The sequence below is a fragment of the Symphalangus syndactylus genome, chromosome 9 (assembly GCF_028878055.3).
Source record: "Symphalangus syndactylus isolate Jambi chromosome 9, NHGRI_mSymSyn1-v2.1_pri, whole genome shotgun sequence".
Classification (NCBI taxonomy): Eukaryota; Metazoa; Chordata; class Mammalia; order Primates; family Hylobatidae; genus Symphalangus; species Symphalangus syndactylus.
Window position 1 is genome coordinate 57,277,188 of NC_072431.2, and position 22,878 is coordinate 57,300,065.

Genomic DNA, 22,878 nt, shown 5'->3' on the forward strand with positions numbered 1-22,878 from the left:
AGAGAAAATATTCCCTATCTTCTGTAAGGTCTTTTGTATTAATAAACATTAAATACATGCTAGTGGGGTTGAATCAAATACCCTACTATCTGTAGTAATGGATAGTATTTTAGCTTTTTTTTAATAGACATTTTTAAGGACTTGTTGCCTTGAGCTGAGCTAGACAAAAAATGAGATATTTAGAGATCTAGCTAAAGAGCTTTCTCTTCTGCCCAAGCTGCTGAAAGAAGCTGTTTAAAATATATATATATATAAAGAGGTGAGAGGCAGAAGAGGATATGCCTGCATTCTGCATTTTATTGGAAGAACTGATCTGAGAGAACCATAGTCCCGGCAGGTTTGTTGGAGAGGCTGAAATCATAGTCTGTGAACTTACAGGAACAAGCCTGTGAGTTAGGGTGCCGAGTGTGGACATACGGCTATCTGGATTAAATATCTGTAAATATCTGACCCTTTTGAGGTTCTGAGACTTTATTCTCCTTTTTAGTATTTGCAATTAGCAGGTTACCTCCTTCCTGGCTTTTGGTCTCAGATGCATTGATTAACAACTAAAAGTTAGTGGGGTAAGTCTGGGTGTGGTGGCTGACGCCTGTAATCCCAGCACTTTGGGAGGCCGAGGCGGGTGGATCACTTGAGGCCAGGAGTTCGAGACCAACCTGGCCAACATGGTGAAACTCTTGTTTCTACTCCAAATACAAAAATCTAGCCGAGCATGGTGGCACATGCCTGGCCTGTAGTCCCAGCTACTCGGAAGGCTGAGGCAGAGAATCACTTGAACCTGGGAGGCAGAGGTTGCGGTGAGTGGAGATCATGCCACTGCACTCCAGCCTGGGCAACAATATATATATATCTATATGTATCTATGCGAGGCAGTATAGTTAGGGCTTTTCCACGTAATGACTCTCACAGTCTGTGTATCAACATTTACCTTAAATGAAATTCAGATGACTGAATTCTTCAAAGAATTAAATACTAGAATGACCATCAAGAAGCAGTTCTCTAAATTACTACCACCCAGAAAAATGTTTAAATGAAGTGAGTGAAATTTAAAAACTTCCAGTGATTTCAGTGGTCTTACAGATTCATTATTAAATGGGCCATCTTTCAAGACAAAAACCCTCAGGTTAGGAGTCACATGAACAATTTATCTGGATCAAAAAGCTGGTGGCTGAGTTGAGATACTTGCAGAATAACCAGGCAGCTTGTTGAATGAATCTTTTTTTAATTATAAAAAAATTTTTTTAGAGACAGGGTCTTGCTATGGAGTATAGTTCCTATTCACAGGTGCCATCATAGCACACCACAGCATTGAACTCCTGGGCTCAAATGATCTTCCTGCTTCAGCCCCCGAGTAGCAGGGACTACAGGCGTGCACCACCATGCCCAGCTTGAGTGAATCTTTTTAACTGGAGAAATTCTTTTTTTTTTTAGACATGGTCTTGCTATGTTGCCCCAGCTGGTCTTGAACTCCTGGGCCCAAGCAATAGTCCCACCTCGTCCTCCTAAATAAAGTGCTAGGATGACAGGCTTGAGTCACTGTGCCCAGCCCTACTGGAGACATTTGAAATGCAGATATTTGAAAGCAGTTAATATGGACTTACATGCAAATATGTTTGACTTCTTGATAACCTGGCAGTTCAGTGTTCCAGCATGAATCTTCTCCCTCTTTTCCTTGAATCCTTGATTGTGGGTGTTTCATAAAAAGTCTTAACCTTTGGGGGGTGAAAGGTGCCAAACACAGTTCTTCTGCACGACAAATTCACTGTCTGCTTGGAGAGAAGCTATTTGATTCCTGCACAGCTCCTGGGGCCGCCTCCCATACAGTGTTCTGTGTGAGTGGAGGTCCCAGAAACCTGCACCGAGTTGACCCAGGAGACAGGTGCTCAGGTGTGTGAGCCGGGCGTGGTGGTAGGCTCTGTAATCCCAGCTACTCCGGAGGCTGAGGCAGGAGAATCACTTGAACCTGGAGGCGGAGGTTGCAGTGAGCCGAGATTGTGCCATCGCACTCCAGCCTGGCAACAAGAGTGAAACTCCGTCTCAAAACAACAACAACAAAAAACAAAAACTGCAGTGGTTTTCTTTCCTTGCTCCATACTGCTTTCTGATTTTTGACTGTTTCACTGTCCTTCCTTTACAGACCCCTCTTCTGAAATTACATTATATGATAGACAACTCCAGATCTTTCTCTTTAGCCCCACATTTAACTGCCCAAGTGTCTGGTCTCACCAGCTTGTCAGACTCCTGACAGTAAAAGTTGAACTCCAGGACAGGCGGGGTGGCTCATGCCTGTAATCCCAGCACTTTGGGAGGCTGAGGCGGGCGGATCATGAGGTCAGGAGATTGAGACCATCCTGGCTAACACCATGAAACCCCGTCTCTATCAAAAATACAAAAAATTAGCTGGGCATGGTGGCGGGTGCCTGTAGTCCCAGCTACTCAGGAGGCTGAGGCAGGAGAATCGCGTGAATGCTGGAGGCAGAGCTTGTAGTGAGCTGAGATTGCGCCACTGCACTCCAGCCTGGGCGACAGAGCGAGACTCCGTCTCAAAAAAAAAAAAAAAAAAAGTTGAACTCTAGGCCAGGTGTGGTGGCTCATGCCTGTAATTCCAGCACTTTGGGAGGCCAAGGCAGGTGGATCACCTGAGATCAGGAGTTCGAGACCAGCCTGACCAACATGGTGAAACCCTATCTCCACTTAAAAAAAAAAAAAAAGTTAGCCAGGTGTGGTGTTGCATGCCTGTAGTCCCAGCTACTCGAGAGGCTGAGGCAGGAGAATCGCTTGGATCCTGGAGGCAGAGATTGCAGTGAGCCAAGATCACGCCATTGCACTCCAGCCTGGGCGACAGAGTGAGACTCTGTCTCAAAAAAAACTTAAAAGTTGAACTCCTTTCTCTTATGCTTCCTTCTCCATCATGCTGAACTCTGTTTATGCGTTTTACACTCGTGCTTTCTCTTGATTTTGTGCCTTTGCATATGCTTTTCTTAGAATCTTCTTTTCTACCTTTTCATGGGTAGCTCCTACTTGCCTTTCAAGTTTTGGTGTAAATGTCACGTCTTCAGGAAGGTGTCCTCCGCCCTTGGTTACATTTAGTAAATGATGTCTCACAGTTATGTGTTCCCTTAGTTGTTGGCATATCACCCCTCATGGTTCTGTATCTTTAGTCTTTTTGTTTGATATCTGTCTTCCTTCTGCTGCTGCCTCCCCCATCTCTGAGGGCATAAATATTATGTGTTCTGTTCATTATTTTATCCCTTTTGAGCACGTGATAGGCGTTCAGTAAATATTTGTTGAATGAATAAGTGAAGCATTAAACAAGAGAAAGGATTTGGGTGTTAGACATACTTGATTTGAATCCACTTCCAAAACTTTACCTTTTCTTTTTTTTTGATGTCTTGCTATATTGCCCAGGCTGGCCTCGAATTCCTGGGCTCCAGTGATCCTCCCACTTCAGCCTCCTGAGTAGCTAGGACTACAGACCAGCCAGTGTGCCCATTTTCAAAACTTTACCTCTTAGATCCTCTTTCCTTATCTGTGAAATGAAGATAATACCTATCTTAGAGATAATACCCATCTCAGACTAAATGAGAAAGACTAAAAGGCACACAACACAGTATTTGACACATAAGTGCTCTGTAAATAACAACACAACACTTCCAAGCATTTCTCGTAGGCAGTGTGAGAAACTTCATAAACTTTGCATATATTAACTCATGCAGTCTTCATAATAGTCCTATAAGGAAGGCGGAAAATAATATCCTCAGAGTTTAGGTAACTGTCCAAAGTTTCTACTTCCTGAGTGGGATCCAGAAACTGCCCTAGTATCTTCATGCTATAGTTTTATTTCCTATTCTCCTTTTTTTTTTTTTTTTAAACAGAGACAGGATCTCATGCTGTTGCCCAGGCTGGAGTGCAGTGGCACCATCATAGCTTACTGCTGCCTTGAACTCCCAGTCTGAAGTGATCCTTTTACTTCAGCCCTCTGAGTAACTAAGACCACAGCACAGGCACGTGCCACAATGCCCAGCTTTTTTAAAAAAAATTTTTGTAGAGATGGAGTCTTGCTATGTTGCCCAGGCTGGTCTTGAACTTCTGGGCTCAAGTGATCCTCCTGCCTCGTCCTCCCAAAGTGGTGGGATTACATGCATGAGCTACAGTGCCCAGCCCTTCCTGTTCTCCTTTTAAAATCAGTACTAGGTTCAATAATGGATTAGATTAGATTATAATGTAATTAGTATACATCTAATTAGTACATAATGAATATACATCTAACTGATACGTTAGTTTGCCCAGGCTCTTCGTTTTCCAGATCAAGAAACTGAGACCTAGAAGCTAAATAACTTCGTAGAGCTTTCATACTTAGATCGTGGCAGAGCCAAGCTAGAACGGGTTCCAGGTTCAGCATTTCCCAAAGGATTGGTATTTCTAATTTTAATAGGAAAAGTTAGCACTTAGTTCTCCTGAATTGGATTTCAGAAATATAATCATCCTAATTTAAAATTATGTTACTACTAAATAATACAAGTAGCACAAATTTGCTTTTGGCTAAAATATTTTATATTCCCTTGCAGTTAGTTATTATAATATGTGAATTTGAAATGAAAATACATACACGTAACTGAATGGGGTCTTCTTTTATTTTTGCACAATTAGAATGTCACGTCATCTCCTCAGTATTCTACATTCCTAGAACATATCATCCCTCGATTCCTTACATTTCTTCAAGATGGAGAAGTTCAGTTTCTTCAGGAGAAACCAGCACAGGTAATGTAAAAAAATACCACTGAGAAGACAAGGGTGCTGTGGGATTGTGACCAGTTACGAATTAACTCAGAAAACTTACCGTTCCACTTAAAAATGAAAGAGGTTTTGTCACATAAGGATAGCTTTGTTCAAGACCGCTGCCTCCTCAGTTACATGTCTTGGTTTGATTTTTGTCTGGGACGTCTCTTTTACAATTTATTCACATTGCCAACTGATGACGTATGTGTGTACGCTGTTTACTATAGACCAGTGCAAATGTATACAGAAGAAGGAATGACTCCCCCCACATACCTGTTGCCCAGCTCCAATCTTATTATCTTATTGTCAGTTTTGTTTGTTTGTTTGTTTGTTTTTTTAAAAGACAAGGTCTCACTCTGTCACCCAGTCTGGAGTGCAGTGGTGCCATCATAGCTCACTGCAGCCTTGACTTCTTGGGCTGAGGTGATCCTCCCACCTCAGTCTCCCCAGTAGCTGGGACTACTGGTGTGCGCCACAATGCCTGGCTAATTTAAAAAAATTTTCTGTAGAGAATGGGGGTCTTGCTGTGTTGCCCAGGCTGGTCTTGAACTCCTGAGCTCAATAGATCCTCCTTCCTCAGCCTCCCAAAATTCTGGTATTACAGGTGTGAGCCACTGCGCCTAGCCTAATGTCAGTTCTTATAGCTCATGGTCAATTTTGTTTTATTGGCATGCCCCCAACACACTGTTCATACCTCCCTACCTTGATCATTTAGAAATAGTCCATATATATATATATATGTATGTATATATATATATATATATTTTTTTTTTTTGTCGGGGGAGACGAAGTCTTGCTCTGTTACCCAGGCTGGAGTGCAGTGGCACGAACTCAGCTCACTGCAACCTCTGCCTCCCAGGTTCAAACAATTCTCCTGCCTCAGCCTCTCAAGTAGCTGGGATTACAGGCACATGCCACCATGCCCTGCTAGTTTTTATATTTTAGTAGAGACCATGTTGACCAGGCTGGTCTCGAACTCCTGACCTCAGGTGATCCGCCCACCTCGGCCTCCCAAAGTGCTGAGACTACAGGTATGAGCCACTGCGTCCGGCCTACCACTTTTTCTATAAATATTTCAGCATGTAGCTCTTTTTTTTTTTTTTTTTGAGACGGAGTCTCGCTCTGTTGCCCAGGCTAAAGTGCAGTGGTGCGATCTCAGCTCACTGCAAGCTCCACCTCCTGGGCTCACGCCATTCTCCTGCCTCAGCCTCCCGAGTAGCTGGGACTACAGGCGCCCGCCACCATGCCCAGCTAATTTTTTGTATTTTTTTTAGTAGAGACAGGGCCTCACCGTGTTAGCCAGGATGGTCTCAATCTCCTGACCTCGTGATCTGCCCATCTCGGCCTCCCAGAGTGCTGGGATTACAGGCATGAGCCACTGCGCCCAGCCCAGCATGTAGCTCTTAAAAATAACTTTTAGATAACATTCCCATAATACCAGCTTATTAGTAAATAAAGCATTTTTATATCATACCAGTGCAAGACCTTACATATTTGACCTTTTAGTTGTCAGTTCCACAGACAGAATCACAGAAGCTTAGTACAGCTCATGTGGTAACTAGTCCTTGGGCCCAAGGTAGTTGGCGATGGCATTATGGGAGCTAACGCGAGATGGTAAGAGGAGATACCAAACTATGTTCAGTTTGTGTTTTGCTCTTTTATCTTCAATGGACTCCATGTTTGTACACCAGTGTCCGTCTGTTGGACTTACTGATAAGCCATGGAAGAGGAGAAATTGGCTTAGTCGGTTTGGTACGGAGTTGCAGAAATACTGAAAATGGTCATCTGCAGTACTTACTTTGGGTTACATTTAAGTAGTTTCTAGGACTGTTTCAAAAATTGGGTCCATTTTGTAGGATGGTGGTTCATTCCTAGTGTTGGGTGTAAACAGCTGTGTGACACTTGCAGAGTGTGAGATAATTAATTTGGAACCCTTGGAAGTATTTTTATCCTTACATTTATTTATTTTTTCTTGCCAGCAACTGCGGAAGCTAGTACTTGAAATAATTCATAGAATACCAACCAATGAACATCTTCGTCCTCACACAAAAAATGTTTTGTCTGTGATGTTTCGCTTTTTAGAGGTAAGCTTTGAGAATTAATTCTTGTCGTATAGCCATATGTAAAACTCACTGATTTTTCTTATGGTAAATTTCAGCATTATACAACTGTTTTATCTTTCGCCCAAATTCCAAGTCACATGAGTAAAAATTTAATGTCCCTTTTCCCCCATTTCCTCCACTCAGAAAGATTACTTAATTGAAAATCATTGTTTGAGTTACTGAGGAATTGGCCAGACATGGTAGCTACCTTTGAAACGGTTGTGGATGGTGAGCCGGGTGCTGGCCCACAGACGTCCAGTGAGTGGCTCACTTGCATTGTTCTTTCCGTGTGTATCTCCAGTGTGGTGCATCATACCTAGTAGATGCTCATAAAGAGTATCTCACATCCTTGGGGTGAATCCATCTGATACCTCCAAAATTGTTTTCTTGCTTCTCTTAGTCTTTTTTTTTTTTTTTGAGATGAAGTCTTGGCCCAGGCTGGAATGCAGTGATGTGATATTGGCTCACTGCATCCACCGCCTTCCGGGTTCAAGTGATTCTCCTGCCTCAACCTCCCAAGTAGCTGGGATTACAGGCCCGTGCCACCATGCCTAGCTGATTTTTGTATTTTTAGTAGAGACGGGGTTTTGCCACGTTGGTCAGGCTTGTCTTGAACTCCTGACCTCGTGATCCACCGGCTTTGGCCTCCCAAAGTGCTCGGATTACAGACGTGAGCCACCTCACTCGGCCCTCTTAATCTTGATGCAGTTATATTTCAGTCGTGTTTCTGGGCCCCTTGGAAAGATGAGCTTGGATTCAGTCTTAGCTGGGATGCTTTGTTGCTGTGTCATGTCAGTCACATTGCTTAACCCCTGAGATTTTGCTCCCTCACAGGTCAAATGTAGACGGAACCCCGTCCTCACAGAGCATTTGTAAGGTGCTTAGCACAGGGTCCAGTCCATGGCGCTTGCCCAATAATTCTTTCCTGGTCTTTTCACAATATTGTCCAACAATGGAAAGTGTCATTTGGGCTGTGAAGTCCTTAGCTCTTGGTACCGCTTGCCATGACGGCCAGTGAAGCCCCTGTCCAGGTTACTCATGCAGAGCTGGCTGGTGGGATTCCCTTCTGGTGGCACACTGAAGCTTTCTGTCTGGGACAGCTGTGTTCTGTGAGCTGATGAATTTTCAGCAAATCCAATAGAAGTTGGTTGATGGAAAGTGTGTGTGCAGAAACTGCTTAGAAAATTCGCCTTTAAAGCAAATCTTCAGAAGTATAACTTTCTTTAAATGCTTTTTTTTAGACGGAAAATGAAGAAAATGTTCTTATTTGTCTAAGAATAATTATTGAGCTACACAAACAGTTCAGGCCACCAATCACACAAGAAGTAAGTTGTTTAAAATCCTGATAGCATTTATAAAGTGTGTCATCATGTTCCTTCTGTGAAATTTTTTGCTCTCAAAGTTGGCTGAACACATACTGCTTTCAAGTGTAGAAATACAGCCTAAGTTTGGGGCAATTCTTTATGAGTTTAACAGTGACTTAAAAAAATGTTTTTATCAGTACTTTGCTAAATTGATTCAGTAGTTGAAATGTATTAAATGACCAAACTGACAGGTTATTTGGGCTGTTCTGTGTTTACTTGTATGATGTACAAGTCATTGTATGTTGTACAGGGATTAAGATGTGGGCTGTGAAGCCAGAGCTGGGTTTGAATCTCACCTCTGCAATTCAGTGGCTGTGTGACATTGGTTAAGTTTGTAACCTTTCGGAGATTTTTCTGTAAAATGACAATAATCATAGTATGTCCTTAAAATGTCATTTGAGGAATTAGACATAAAGTTTAAAGTTCGTAGCACCGTGATTGGCATCTACCTATACATTAAGCAGCAAGTATACATTTACCATAATTATATCTTCTCTGATGATAACCTAAATAAGTGCATGTTATAGATGATTTAAGGTAGAAATTAAATTATTTATTAAAATTAAAAATTATTTATTGAATTAAATTACTTAAAATAGAAATTAAAAGCATAAAGATGAAATAGATTCCTACCATCTCAAAAACAGGATTTTATATCTTGGTGATTTTCTTTCCTTTTCTTTTTCTTTTCTTTTCTTTTCTTTTTTTTTTTTTTTTTTTTTTTTTTTTTTTTTTTTGAGATGAATCTTCCTCTGTCGCTCAGGCTGGAGTGCAGTGGCGCAATCTCGGCTCACTGCAACCTCCGCCTCCCAGATTGAAGCGATTCTCCTGTCTCAGCCTCCCCGAGTAGCTGGGACTACAGGCTCATGCCACCACACCCAGCTAATTTTTTTTTTTTTTTTTTTTTTGTATTTTTAGTAGGGATGGGGTTTCACCATGTTGCCAGGCTGGTCTGTAACTCCTGACCTCATGTGATCTGCCCGCCTCAGCCTCCCAAAGTGCTGGGATTACAGGCATGAACCGCTGCGCCCGGCCTTTTCTTTCCTTTTTCTCACCTTCATGTTTTTGTATATTTTCTACATAATTGTGGTAATACTGTATATAACATCTTATAGCTTGATCATGTTAAGTGTAAGCATTTTCACAGTCATAAAAAATTCTGTATACAATTAATTTTTAAAAAAATTTTTGTAGAGACAGAGTCTGTCTATGTTGCCCAGGCTGGTCTGAAAACTCCTGGCCTCGGCCGGGCGCGGTGGCTCACGCTTGTAATCCCAGCACTTTGGGAGGCCGAGGCGGGCGGATCACGAGGTCAGGAGATCGAGACCACGGTGAAACCCCGTCTCTACTAAAAATACAAAAAAAATTAGCCGGGTGTGGTGGTGGGCGCCTGTAGTCCCAGCTACTCGGAGAGGCTGAGGCAGGAGAATGGCGTGAACCTGGGAGGCGGAGCTTGCAGTGAGCCGAGATTGCGCCACTGCACTCCAGCCTGGGTGACAGAGCGAGACTCCGTCTCAAAAAAAAAAAAAAAAACTTCTGGCCTCAAGTGATCCTCTAGTCTCGGCCTCCCAAAGTGTCAGGTTTGTAGGCATGAGCCACCGTGCCCATCCACAATTATTTTTTAATGGGTACATAATATTCTTTCTTATGGGTGTCCTTATTTCTGGGTATTGAAGGTATTTCAAATTTCTTATTTTAATGGTTATTATGGAATACCTTTGTTTACGGTTCAAATTATTTCATAGACTAGCTTTGTAGGAGAATTACCGAGGCAAAGGCGTTGAAGTTTTAATGCTCCTTGTTAAACTGATTTCTAGAAAGGTTTCAGTAGTTTGTGGTCCCACAGTATATGAGAGTCTTTCTCTCATCCCATCCTGTCAAGCATTGTGTATTACTGTTTTTTGAAAGGCAAAACCTGGCATTTATTTTAATTTTCACCTCTTTGCTCTTCCTGAATCAGAAACTTGTTTTCTGTTTATCAGTCCTTTATATTTACTTATTTTTTCTTGTTTGTTCACATCCATTGCCTGTTTGTATTTGAGCCCACCATTTTCCTTACCTCTCTTGTGAGTTCTTACGCAGTAGGACAATTACAACTTTTCTTATTTATTATAGGTATTTTCTGTTTATGAATATCTTCCTATAATGAAAGTGTCTGCTTTTTTTAGATTCATCATTTCCTGGATTTTGTGAAACAGATTTACAAGGAGCTTCCAAAAGTAGTGGTATGTTTTTACTTTGGTTTTAATTAGTTACATTTGTTTATACTTCCTTATTCCAAAAAGACTTTAGAACAGTTGGGTTGGAGAAATAGTGTGTGAGGAGGGGTTACTATTTTAGAATGGGGAATGTTTAGTAATGGTTAAAAGCTAGGTTGATAAGTCAGCCATTCAAAAAAATAGCTTTTTTAGTTTTTCTGTTTCACTTAAGTACTTTTTTTGTACATAAAGGCAATGTATTTTTATTGTAGAAATTTTGGAAAAATAATTGTCATAATTCATTTACTTGTAAGCAACCATTGACATGGAGGTTTTGCTTTTGTTTTTCACTTTGTGCATTTTAAAGATGGTTGAATTTACAGGCTTGAAGACTTTTTGGGGAGGTGGTGTATATTTTCAAATTTTTAAAAAATTTTACTAACTTTTTGTCGATCTCATTAAGAACTCTTCATAAGCAGTGCCACAATATACAGGTTTGTGGAGTAGAGGAGGAAAATCTCATCTCCTTCTTGCTTATTAGAAGTAAACACTCTTGCCAGTTTGGAATAGCTTCTTCCAGACTCTTCTTCTGGGAATCATAATTCTTTTTTTTTTTTTTTTGGCTGGGGGTGCAGGGGGACAGGGTCTCAGTCTGCCCAGGCTGGAGTATAGTGGCATGATCTCTGCTCACTGCAGCCTCCACCTTCTGAGTTCAAGCAGTTCTCCTGCCTCAGCCTCCCAAGTAGCTGGGATTACAGGCGTGCAGCACCCCACCCAGCTAATTTTTTATTTTTAGTAGAGGCGGGGTTTCACCATGTTGGTCAGGCTGGTCTTGAACTCCTGACCTCAGGTGATCCACCTGCCTCAGCCTCCCAGAGTGCTGGGATTATAGGTGTGAGCCACTGCACCCAGCCTAAAGATTTCTTTTTTAATCTTTAAAAAGTTTTAAAATTGATAGAGGATAAAATTGACTCTTTTTGGCATTTAAAGGATTTCAATCTGGGGAGAATGTATACAACTTAAAATTAGTGACTTCAAGTTGTCAAGTCCTGCCACCTGCCCTCCTGTCAAAGCCCGAGCACTGCTTTTCATAGGCAGCTGCCTTGTTGAACGTGAAACGCCAAATCCACTGAGAGCGAAGGTTGGCAGTGAGGTCCTGGCTTTTAAAAATGTCCTGTGTTTTGGCCAGGTGCAGTGGCTCACCCCAGCAATCCCAGTACTTTGGGAGGCCCAGGTGGGTGGATCACCTGATGCTGGGAGTTCGAGACCAGTTTGGCCAACGTGGTGGAACCCAGTCTCTGCTAAAAATACAAAAATTAGCCAAGCATGGTTGTGCGTGGCAGTAATCCAGCTACATGGGGGGCTGAGGCAGGAGACTCAATTGAACTCAGGAGGTGGAAGTTGCAGTGAGCCAAGATCATACCCCTGCATTCCAGCCGGGGTGACAGAGTGAGACTCTGTCTCAAGAAAAAAAAAATGTCGTGTGTTTTGCTTCTTCCCTCTTTGATCTCTATTTGGAGAGTGAAAAATTAATCAGTGGGGACTGCCAGATTGTAGTTTGTTCCCAAGAGGGATGGAGTGCTTTCTTTCCTGCCTCACTGTGGTAGGAATGTAATATGGTTTGTGTTTAATCATTTATTAGCCAGGGAAAAAAGGGTAGAAAATACTTTCAGGCAAGCTTTTGTCTTCTGTTGTTGAAGATGGAGAACATGGTCCCTGTTGTGTTATCTTTATGGTCCTGTGGGAAGAGTAAACATCTAGTGTGTGTTGGTTTAGGCTTTAAGGGGCATTGGAAAATGAATGGCTGAGCCCAAATACTGTGGAGTTGGTGCAGCATAAAAATGTAGAACATGCTGCTTTTTTCCACCAAAGAGTCAAGTGTTTTTTTGCTTTTTTTGAATGAATACTGGGTTTGACTTTAGCAAAAAATATTTTTATGACTTTCATGTAGAACCGCTACTTTGAGAACCCTCAAGTGATCCCCGAGAACACAGTGCCTCCCCCAGAAATGGTTGGTATGATAACAACGATTGCTGTGAAAGTCAACCCGGAGCGTGAAGACAGTGAGACTCGAACAGTAAGTGTTTCGCTGAGTTATTTCTACCCGTGGCTTCTGTAGTTTCAGATACTGGCCTATTAAACCATTTTTTTTTTTTCTCTTAAATACGTGGAGGCATTTAAGACAAATAAACCTGTGTGCCTGGTGAAGCATCACTGGTCCTTCTCTACAGCCTGGGAGGGGTGAAAGTGACCTGTCGGGTGTCGTTGATGCCAGGCTAGAAAGATAAGGTTGTTGTTGAAACCCAGAATCACCCTGCTGGGAAGAGCAGCAGACCAGGTGTGGGGTGTCTGTTCTGTCCCTTAGCTTTGAGTCTTTTGACATTAATAAAGTCCCTTAAACTACAGATAAAAATATATAGCTCAGTGACTGAGAGTGTGGGCTCTAGGACAGAGAGCTCCAGTACAATGTTCCAGCCCCACTGGGGTTTTCTGACTCCAGGAAAGTTAATGAACCTGTGTTCTGACCTTATTTTTCCTCTCATTATCTGAAAAACCTGTCTCACGGACTTTGTGAAGGTAATGCTGGCATGGTCCGCAGGTAATGTATGGTATATTTGTGGTGTCTGCCACATAGGTAACATGTTTTGAGCATTTACTATGACAATTTTTGTGATTGAATTAATATTATTCATGTTTGTTTTTCTGAAATGGTTGTGCAGAGTGTTTCAGCTTGTGCTAGGATGAACAAGAAACTTTGAATAAAGCTTTCCTCTTTTCGTTGTTCTTAGTTAGAAATTTGTTTTCTCAGTATCATTCCTTTGTATTTTCTTTTCTCCTTGTCTGTTCATATCCATTGCCCATTTGTATTTTGAGCCTGACATTTTCCTTGTTTCATGAGTCCCTTTATATTAGGACTGTTGAACTTTTCTATATTGTAAGCATTTTCTGTTTATAAATATCTTTGAATAAAACTGCTGGGTAAATTGTACTTTGTGCTGTTCTTTTAAGTAAGTGAAGTCACAGGTATTCACTTTAAAAATTTCTCAGGTGATTTGAATCTCCAAGTTTGGACACATTTTCCTGAAGTTTTTACAAATGATTATGTAGAAAAATATGAAAACCTTTAGGCCGGGTACGGTGGCACACACCTGTAATCCCAGAACTTTGGGAGACCGAGGTGGGCAGATCACCTGAGGTCAGGAGTTTGAGACCACCTGGCCAACATGGCAAAACCATGTCTCTACTAAAAAACACAAAAATTAGCTGGACGTGGTGGTTCATGCCTGTAATCCTAGCTACTCGGGAGGCTGAGGCAGGAGAATTGCTTGAACCCAGGAGGTGGAGGCTATAGTGAGCTGAGATCGCACCACTGCACTTCAGCCTGGTGACAAGAGCGAGACTCCATCTCAAAAAAAAAAGAGAGAAAACTTTCATATTAAATTGTATTAAATGATAGTTCTGCATACTTTGTTTTCAACATAGTTTGGATCTTTCATCACAAATATTTACAAAGAGGTGTCACTGTTTTCCGTTCTCTCTCAGTGGGCACTGGTGGGGGCTATTTTAAATGCCACAATGGTAACCCGGGCCCTACCCATTTCTGTCTTCCAGCATTCCATCGTTCCGAGGGGATCACTTTCTCTGAAAGTGTTGGCAGAATTGCCCATTATTGTTGTTTTAATGTATCAGGTATGTGTATTGCTCATTAGTCTCTTGGGTTTTGGGCTTCTTAAAAGAAAATTGACATCTGGGGCAAAAAGATGTGTATAATACACACATGTTAAATAACGTGATGATTCTTTGGTATGCCAAATTTTGTTGCCATAGCAGAGTGTCGATGTATGAAAATCTGGTATGTTTGCTTTTAGCTCTACAAACTGAACATCCACAATGTTGTTGCCGAGTTTGTGCCCTTGATCATGAACACCATTGCCATTCAAGTGTCTGCACAAGCCAGGTGAGGCGCCACTGTAGCCGGCTGCCACAGTGCCTGGATTCCAAGTAAAAATATACTTGCTGTTGTCATTCTTAAGACATGAAAATTAGGAGTGATAAAATTTTGGTAAAATTATATGCACTGTTGACTTTCTGCACCTGTGTTTCAGGGATGACAGTTTTAGCTATTTTCGTTCTTAATTTGGGAAGATGAGATAATAGCTCGTATTCTGGTGTGTGTGTTGTAAATTAAAAACGTCGTCAGGCATTACCGTGCTCAATGACAACTATGGCATGTCCAAGCCTTGCTCACCTTCAAGCCTTTGTTCTTGCTGATTGTTCAGCTTGAGTGCTAGAATGTTCTTTACACCCTCAGTTCCCCATCAGCCTTCATCTCCAGATAGTCTGTGTTCATCCTTTGAAGCCTCTCGGTGAAGCCTTTTCTCAAACCTAAGGACGTTCCTCCTGAGACTGTCTTCATGCACCTTCCCAACTTGGAGCCTGTCTGGCTGTGTCATTTGAGGGCAGGATCTGAGGAGGAATCCTCTTTGGCCATCGCCACGGCCCTAGTCGGGGTCTTGCACTGAGCAGATGTTACACGAATTCTTTCTGCGGATTGAGTAGACCGGCCTGTCACTGGCTTTGTGGGATTCACATTATAACTGCTATGGAATGGGCTGGAGAACTGGTTGGTGTGTTCCCTTAAAACTTTTATGTTATTTGGAATTGCACAAAAAGTGTAGACACCTTTGCTATTGCTGCCGTGTTATTTGGGTCTGTGTGGAAATCAATCTTTTGGGTTTAATAATGGTTACAGGCTTTTAATTAATACTAACATCACTCAAAATTGAGAGGTAATATTTTTATTCTCGTCTTACTCAGGCAACATAAGCTTTACAACAAGGAGTTGTATGCTGACTTCATTGCTGCTCAGATTAAAACATTGTCATTTTTAGCTTACATCATCAGGATTTACCAGGTAAGGTCATTGACTTTTATATCAGGTTTATTGAGATAGTTTACATACAATAAAATTCACATTTTGTGGGTGTACAGTTCTAGGAATTGACAAATGTTGTTAATCATTACTAACACATCAAAATACAGTACATTTCCATCACCCTCCAAAATTCCATTGTTATGCATTTGTTGTCAGTTTCATCCCACCACCTCCATTCCTTGGCATACACACTGATTTATTTGGTCCCCATAGCTCTTTCCTTTCTAGAATGTCTTCTAAATGGAAATGTCCAGTGTCTAGTCTCTGCAGCCTTTTGAGTCTGGCTTCTTTCACTTAGCAGTAATGTTGAGATAGGACCTTGTTTTACTGATTATTTTTTATTGCTGTGTAGTTGTCTTTGCTTGGCAGCCTTAACAAAAATCCCATAGGCTAGGTTGCTTACATGGCAGCAATTGTCTCACAGTTCTGGAGGCTGGAAGTCAGAGATCAAGGTTCTGGTTTCTGGTGAGGGCTTTCTTCCGGCCTTGCAGACAGCTGCCTTCTGCTGTGTCCTCACAATAGCAAACAGAGAGGGAGAGTTCTCTCCTCCTCCTCTTACACAGCCACAGTCCTGCCAGATAATGGCTGCAGCCCTATGACCTCACTGAACTTCATCCCCTTCTGAAGACTCTGTGTCCAGATGCAGTCACATTTGGAGTTAGAGCTTTCACATGGGAATTTTAAGGGGATGCAGCTCAATCCACAGCAGTAGAATCCCATTGTGTGGATGTATCATGGTGTGTGTTTATCCATTCACCAATTGATGAGTAGTCAGATTATTTCTAATGTTTTTGAAAACAGCTTTATTATTTACTTACTATTTTTTGAGACAGAGTCTCAGTCTGTTGCCCAGGCTGGAGTGCAGTGGCACAATCTCAGCTCACTGCAGCCTCTGCCTCACTGGTTCAAGCTATTCTTGTGCCTCAGCCACTCGAGTAGCTGGGATTATAGGCATGCACTCCCACACCTGGCTAATTTTTGTATTTTTTGTAGAGGTGAGGTTTGGCCATGTTGCCCAGGCTGGTCTCGAACCCCTGGCCTCAAGTGATCTGCCCACCTCAGCCTCCCAAGGTGCTGGGATTACAGGCATGAGTCAGGCCTAAAAATAGCTTTATTGAGATATAGTTTATGTATCATAAAATTCCCCCCTTTTAAGTGTGCAATTAAGTGGTTTTTAGTTTAGCCACAGATTTGTACCATTACCACCATCCAATTTTAGAATAATGTCATCACCCCAAAAGAAACCCCATCTCATCAGCAGCCTTCCTTGACTACATGCTTTGGCAACCACGAATGTACTTTGTGTCTTTATGGATTTGCCTGTTTCGTTTTCGGCCATTATTAATAAAGCAACTATACACATTTACATGCAGATTTTTGTATGGACATATTTGGTTCATTGACTTTTGCTGCTGTTAGAAGTTGTGTGTTGTGGCAGCTAGGTGTGAGAGAGATTGGAATTTAAACGGCGTTATCAATAAAACTGACAAAGAAGTTCTGGGTGCTTTTTTGAGGAGCTTGTATGGTGGATTTTTGTTTCATATTTTCGTGCATAGTTGTGTTCTTATTTAAATCATAAGAACTCAAAGGAAAAAATACCTTATCTCCTTTTCATGTTTTTGAAAAGAATTCTTATATGATTGTTCTATAGTATGGAATAAATTCAGTACTGATCTATATCAATTGAATTGGATTATAATTTATGCTTTTTGTAAGGCTTTTAGTTTAGAAAAATAAAAATTAAAACAGGTGCTGAATTGTTTAGAATAAAAACTACGTTTGAAAGCATTTGTAACCTTTTCCCCCTTAATTTTAATGTATATGACTAGATAATGATAGCTTACATGAAGAAAATGGAACATTTGGTGTAAAAAGTCAAGTTAAGGGCCGGGCGTGGTGGCTCACACCTGTAATCCCAGCACTTTGAGAGGCCGAGGCGGGTGGATCACGAGGTCAGGAGATCGAGACCATCCTGGCTAACACAGTGAAACCCCGTCTCTACTAAAAATACAAAAAATTACCCAGGCGTGGTGGTGGGCGCCTATAGTCCCAGCTACTTGGGAGGCTGAGGCAGGAGAATGGCGTGAACCCCGGGGGGGCGGAGCCTGCAGTGAGCCGAGATACTGCCACTGCACTCCAGCCTGGGCAACAGCGAGACTCCGTCTCAAAAAAAATAAAAATAAATAAAAAGTCAAATTAGGTACCCCTTGACATTTTAGTCAGCTTGTATTATCTTGGTGAGTGGCCTCGTGCTGACACCTCAAAAGAAGATTATGATTAGAGCCTGTTCTGAGTTGGCTCAAGTTGGCTCCACTGTTGTTCACAACTTACATTAGTGGGATGACTAAGTAAACAAGTAATTACTTTTTAAAAAATCTTACAAGTCTGGCGTGGTGGCTCATGCCTATAATCCTAGCAGTCTGGGAGGCCAAGGTGAGAGGATCGCTTGAGCCCAGGAGTTGGAGGCCAGCTCGGGCAACATAGCAAGACCCCCATCTCTTAAAAAAAAAAAAAAAAAATGAAAATTAGGCATGGTGGTATGCACCCTTAGTCCTAGCTACTGAGGTGGGAGGAGGATGGCGTGAGCCCAAGAAGTCAAGTGTCACTTGAGTCAAGCTTAGTCTTAATGATTTTTTTTTTTGGAGACAAGAGTCTCACTCTTTCAGGCTGGAGTGCAGTGGCTTGATCTTGCCTCACTGCAACCTTCTTCTCCCAGGTTCAAGCGATTCTTATGCCTCAGCCTCCCAAGTAGCTGGTATTACAGGCGTGTGCCACCACACCCAGCTAATTTTTGTATTTTTAGTAGAGATGGGGTTTTGCCATGTTGGCCAGGCTAGTCTTGAACTCCTGACCTCATGTGACCCACCCACCTTGGCCTCCCAAAGGTCTTACTGAATTTTTAAGAAGCTGGTAACATTTGAATTTTTCTTAACACTCTCCTGTCCGTGTAACTGTGTCATCTCACTCTGTCCTTACAGGAGTTGGTGACTAAGTATTCTCAGCAGATGGTGAAAGGAATGCTCCAGTTACTTTCAAATTGTCCAGCAGAGACTGCACACCTCAGAAAGGAGCTTCTGATTGCTGCCAAACACATCCTCACCACAGAGCTGAGAAACCGTATGTCCAGCCTGTCTTGTCTTAAATGCTGATGCTAGTTCTGTGGCCATCTTTGGGGACTCGGCTGACATTCCATAGTTGTGCTGTGAGGTTTCCACGTATCCTTGCTTCCTTCGTTGCTGTCTTGGGTTCATTTTTTCCCCTCTTTTCTCTCCCTCTCTGCCTCCCTGTATTAGTCTGTTTTCACACTGTTGATAAAGACATACCCGAGACTGGGCAATTTACAAGAAAAAGAGGTTTTATGGACTTACAGTTCCACTTGGCTGGGGAGGCCTCACAGTCATGGCAGAAGGCAAGGAGGAGCAAGTCACATCTTACGTGGATGGTGGCCCGCAAAGAGAGAGCTTGTGCAGGGAAACTACGCTTTTTAAAACCATCAGATCTCAGCCAGGCACGGTTCTCATGCCCCAGCCTCCCAGGTAGCTGGAATTACAGGCACCCGCCACCATGCCTGGTTAATTTTTTTATTTTTAGTAGAGATGGGATTTCACCATGTTGGCCAGGCTGGTCTCAAACTCCTGACCTCAAGTGATGTGCCCGCCTCAGCCTTCCAAAGTGTCAGCCACTGCACCCGACCTCTTTCCAGTACTCCCGCCATGAGTAAGAATTTTGGAGGCGTGTTGGGGACCTTTGTAGCACGAGGATTCTTGTAGATCTGCTAACAGATTTGGCTGGGTGCAGTGGCTCATGTCTGTAATCCCAGCACTTTGGGAGGACGAGGCGGGCGGATCACGAGGTCAGGAGATCGAGACCATCCTGGCTAACACGGTGAAACCCCATCTCTACTAAAAATACAAAAAATTAGCCAGGCATGGTGGTGGGCGCCTGTAGTCCCAGCTGCTCGGGAGGCTGAGGCAGGAGAATGGCGTGAACCCGGGAAGGTAGAGTTTGCAGTGAGCCAAGATCGCGCCACTGTACTCCAGCCTGGGTGACAGAGCAAGACTCCGTCTCAGAAAAAAAAAAAAAGTCCTTTTCATGCTTACCAGGTCACCTCCTTCCCATTACTGTACAAGCTGGCCCCTTCTGAGGGCATAAAGCTTGGTTTTAATCAGTGTTCATGGCTGCTGGCCAGAATTGCTGGCTTCCCAAGCTGCTGCTCTCCAGGGGTTGATCACGTTAGACTTTTGGGGTTCAGCTTTTAGTCTTCCCTTTTTTTGAACTCCATTTACTAGTTGGCTTGATTTTTTTTTTTTTTAACAAGATACTATAGGACGCTTTATTTTGAAGCCCTTTAGTGGTTCCTGAGACTTAAATAGACATTAGCATCACATCTCAAAGTTTTGGTGGAAAGAAACATTTAGAGAATCATGTTAAATGTTAACTGTGTGTTACAGTTAAAACGTCCACTTCCACCAACATTTTCTCTTCACCTTACTTTTTTGGCACCTGCAACATTATCAAATGGTAACTCATTTTCACTCATTCTGAAGAGCCAGTGGTTTGAGAAAACCTGTGATTTTAACAAGTTCAGCATTTTCCTAGAGATTCCAATTCTGGGTCATGGAGAGGATCTGGAAAGTGGTGGTCATGCAATTTCATCTCCTATTAGTCCTCCCGCTGCTGGAGGTGTTCTCACCTCCCCAGCCAGTTCTCCACATCACGGCTGAGCCCTTTGCACCCCTCTGTGCCTCCTTCGTCTTGGCCACTTCACTGCAGCCTGCCTGGCCCGTTGCATTCTCTGACCTCAGAGGGGCCTGCTTGTCGCTGCTTCCGTTGGGCTGCTCTTCCGTGTGCTGCCTGGCTGTGGAGTTACCTAGAGATGTGCATCTTGCACATTTCAGTGTCTGCATTTCTTTTATGCCTTTGACCCTCAATAGCTATGAGCTGGTGGGAAATGTACTTTATTTGACTTACTGCAGCTGGCTTTATGTCAGGCTTATTCCAGAACCTGAACATCCTTTGGGATGATTGTATTAATAGAGCTCCCCAGGGGAAGTGTGGACATGCTGTGCTGCCCCGTCTGTACATCCTCAGAAGCCTGAATTGTCCCTGAGTGGTGACAGGTTGTTTCTATAGAACCCTGGTTAGGTTCAGGCCTGCAAGGGCGCAGAGAGTAAGTTTAGGGGTTGTTCCACCTGCAGGAATAGAGCAAGAGAGGGACCCCGGTGGGGATTCTGATGAGCATCATCCAGGGAATCAGGAACCGTAACCTGGGACTCATGCCTGTGAGAACATTGTAAAAACGCCTGGACCTTTGTAACTTACATAGAGAAACATCCTTAGGTCTTCTCAATATGCTTCAGGGTAGTAAAGGGGCATTTGGGAGATCCCGCTCCCTTCTCCAAACTGGTTGGGAGGGTGGTGACAATGTTTAAGGATGGTGGGATGTGCCCATAATTAAGTATTAGAGGTGGGATCTCTGCCAGGGGACACCTAGCTGATTTATTCTTAATTTGATCTCTGACCCTGAATGTGACCCTGACTGCATCTTTGACAGCAGGTGACTGGTGTGGCCCAGCAGAGCTGCTTTGTTAGACTGAAATAGCACTTGTGCCTTTCTGGTCTCCTCTCTGTCCCCTTTCAGGCCTGGATTGCATATCAGACTGCGGGCTGGCTACTTCAAAAGCACTGTAAAGTAATTTAATGTGTAATTGGTTTTGTTAGTGATCTGTGCAATGGATGTTTGTCTTCTAGAGTTCATTCCTTGCATGGACAAGCTGTTTGATGAATCCATACTAATTGGCTCAGGATATACTGCCAGAGAGACTCTAAGGTACGAGATTAAACCAGTGATATCTGATTGGTTAAATGCCAGGAGCATCAGTTACTGGCTCTTCATGTTACAAGTGTTTCAATGAACACCAGCTATTGGGCCTTGACACACCTGTTAGGTTAACAATTGCAAGATTTTTGTTTTATTTATTTATTTATTTATTTATTTATTTATTTATTTATATATTTTGAGGCTGAGTCTCACTCTGTCACCCAGACTGGAGTATAGTGGCGTAGTCTCGGCTCACTGCAACTCTGCCTCCTGGGTTCAAGCAATTCTCCCTGCCTCAGCTGCCCGAGTAGCTGGGATTACAGGTGCCTACCACCATGCCTAGCTAATTTTTGTGTTTTTAGTAGAGATGGGGTTTCGCCATGTTGGCCAGGCTGGTCTTAAACTCCTGACCTCAGGTGATCTGCCCGCCTCAGCCTCCCAAAGTGCTAGGATTATAGGCATGAGCCACTGTGCCCAGCCAAGAATTGCAGGATTTTTGGAAAGCCCTTAGATTACTTTTTGTGCTTTAGCTTAAAGGAAGAAATCAGAGTAATCATCTTGATTTAAATTTTAGGTAAAACTTCATCTGATGTTATTATTGTTTTTTGCTTTTTGTATAATGCATCTTTTTTTGTTAAAAAGAAATTTTTTTTTGATAACCTACCAGGAAGATATAAGGGAAGAAAACCTTTTGGTCCTGCACAGGGAGATGGAGTAATGTTGCTAATATCTTAATGTATGTCCGTATAATCTTTGTTTCTTACACTTAAAAAAAAAAAAAAGTAGTTGTGGCCAGGCACGGTGGCTCACGCCTGTAATCCCAGCACTTTGGAGGCCGAGGCGGGCAGATCACCTGAGGTCGGGAGTTCGAGACCAGCCTGACCAACATGAAGAAACCCCGTCTCTACTAAAAATACAAAATTAGCCAGGCGTGGTGGTGTATGCCTGTAATCCCAGCTAGTCAGGAGGCTGAGGCAGGGGAATCGCTTGAACCCAGGAGGCGGAGGTTGCAGTGAGCCGAGATCATGCCATTGCAATCCAGCCTGGGCAATAAGAGCGAAACTCTGTCTCAAAAAAAAAAGAAAAAAAAAAAAGTAGTGATAATGGTTACTATTTCTAAAGCAGAAAATTAACATTTAATCATCTTTACATTATAAAATGAATCAATATTTGTCATATTTTGCTTCCAATAAGGAAGGAGTGATGGATCTTTTGAAAAATGTTTAGGATCCTTTGAATATGATACAGTTTCTCACTGTTTTCTATAGACAATGTTATAAAATATTAAGACATTTTTTGTAACTTGGAGTTGAACCTGCCTAGAATTGGACGTTAGATTATGTTACTCCTGCTCGAAGCCCTCCAGTGGCTTTCTGTAGTTCTTAGCGAAAACCCAAACTCTTGACCGTAGCATTTGAGTCTCTGCGTGATTTGGCTCTGTCCACCTGTTCTACATCTTGTGTTGGTCCTTCCTCTCTGACTTGCTGCAGCCACACTGGCCCCTGTAGATCCTGTCTATAACCTGCTGCAGCACGCTGCCCCCTACAGCCCCCCTCCCTGACCTGCTTCAGCCATTCTGGCCCCTACAGCTCCCCTCCCTGACCTGCTTCAGCCATGCTGGCCCCTACAGCTGCCCTCCCTGATGTGCTTCAGCCATGCTGGCCCCTACGGCTCCCCT

The 22,878-nt window shown here is 42.7% G+C and overlaps 1 protein-coding gene across 14 annotated transcripts in view; it reads left to right on the forward strand.

Moving 5' to 3' along the window:
• Positions 1–22,878, forward strand: part of TRRAP (transformation/transcription domain associated protein) — a 135,185-nt gene that overhangs the window by 6,925 nt on the left and 105,382 nt on the right. For all 14 annotated transcript variants that reach the window (XM_063646109.1, XM_055292391.2, XM_055292396.2 and 11 more), the window contains exons 4-13: positions 4,651–4,761; positions 6,759–6,863; positions 8,123–8,206; positions 10,414–10,470; positions 12,395–12,520; positions 14,056–14,133; positions 14,313–14,401; positions 15,262–15,358; positions 18,358–18,496; positions 21,131–21,209. In XM_063646109.1, coding sequence (XP_063502179.1) covers positions 4,651–4,761; positions 6,759–6,863; positions 8,123–8,206; positions 10,414–10,470; positions 12,395–12,520; positions 14,056–14,133; positions 14,313–14,401; positions 15,262–15,358; positions 18,358–18,496; positions 21,131–21,209 — 965 coding nt within the window. The remainder of the gene's footprint in view (positions 1–4,650; positions 4,762–6,758; positions 6,864–8,122; positions 8,207–10,413; positions 10,471–12,394; positions 12,521–14,055; positions 14,134–14,312; positions 14,402–15,261; positions 15,359–18,357; positions 18,497–21,130; positions 21,210–22,878) is intronic.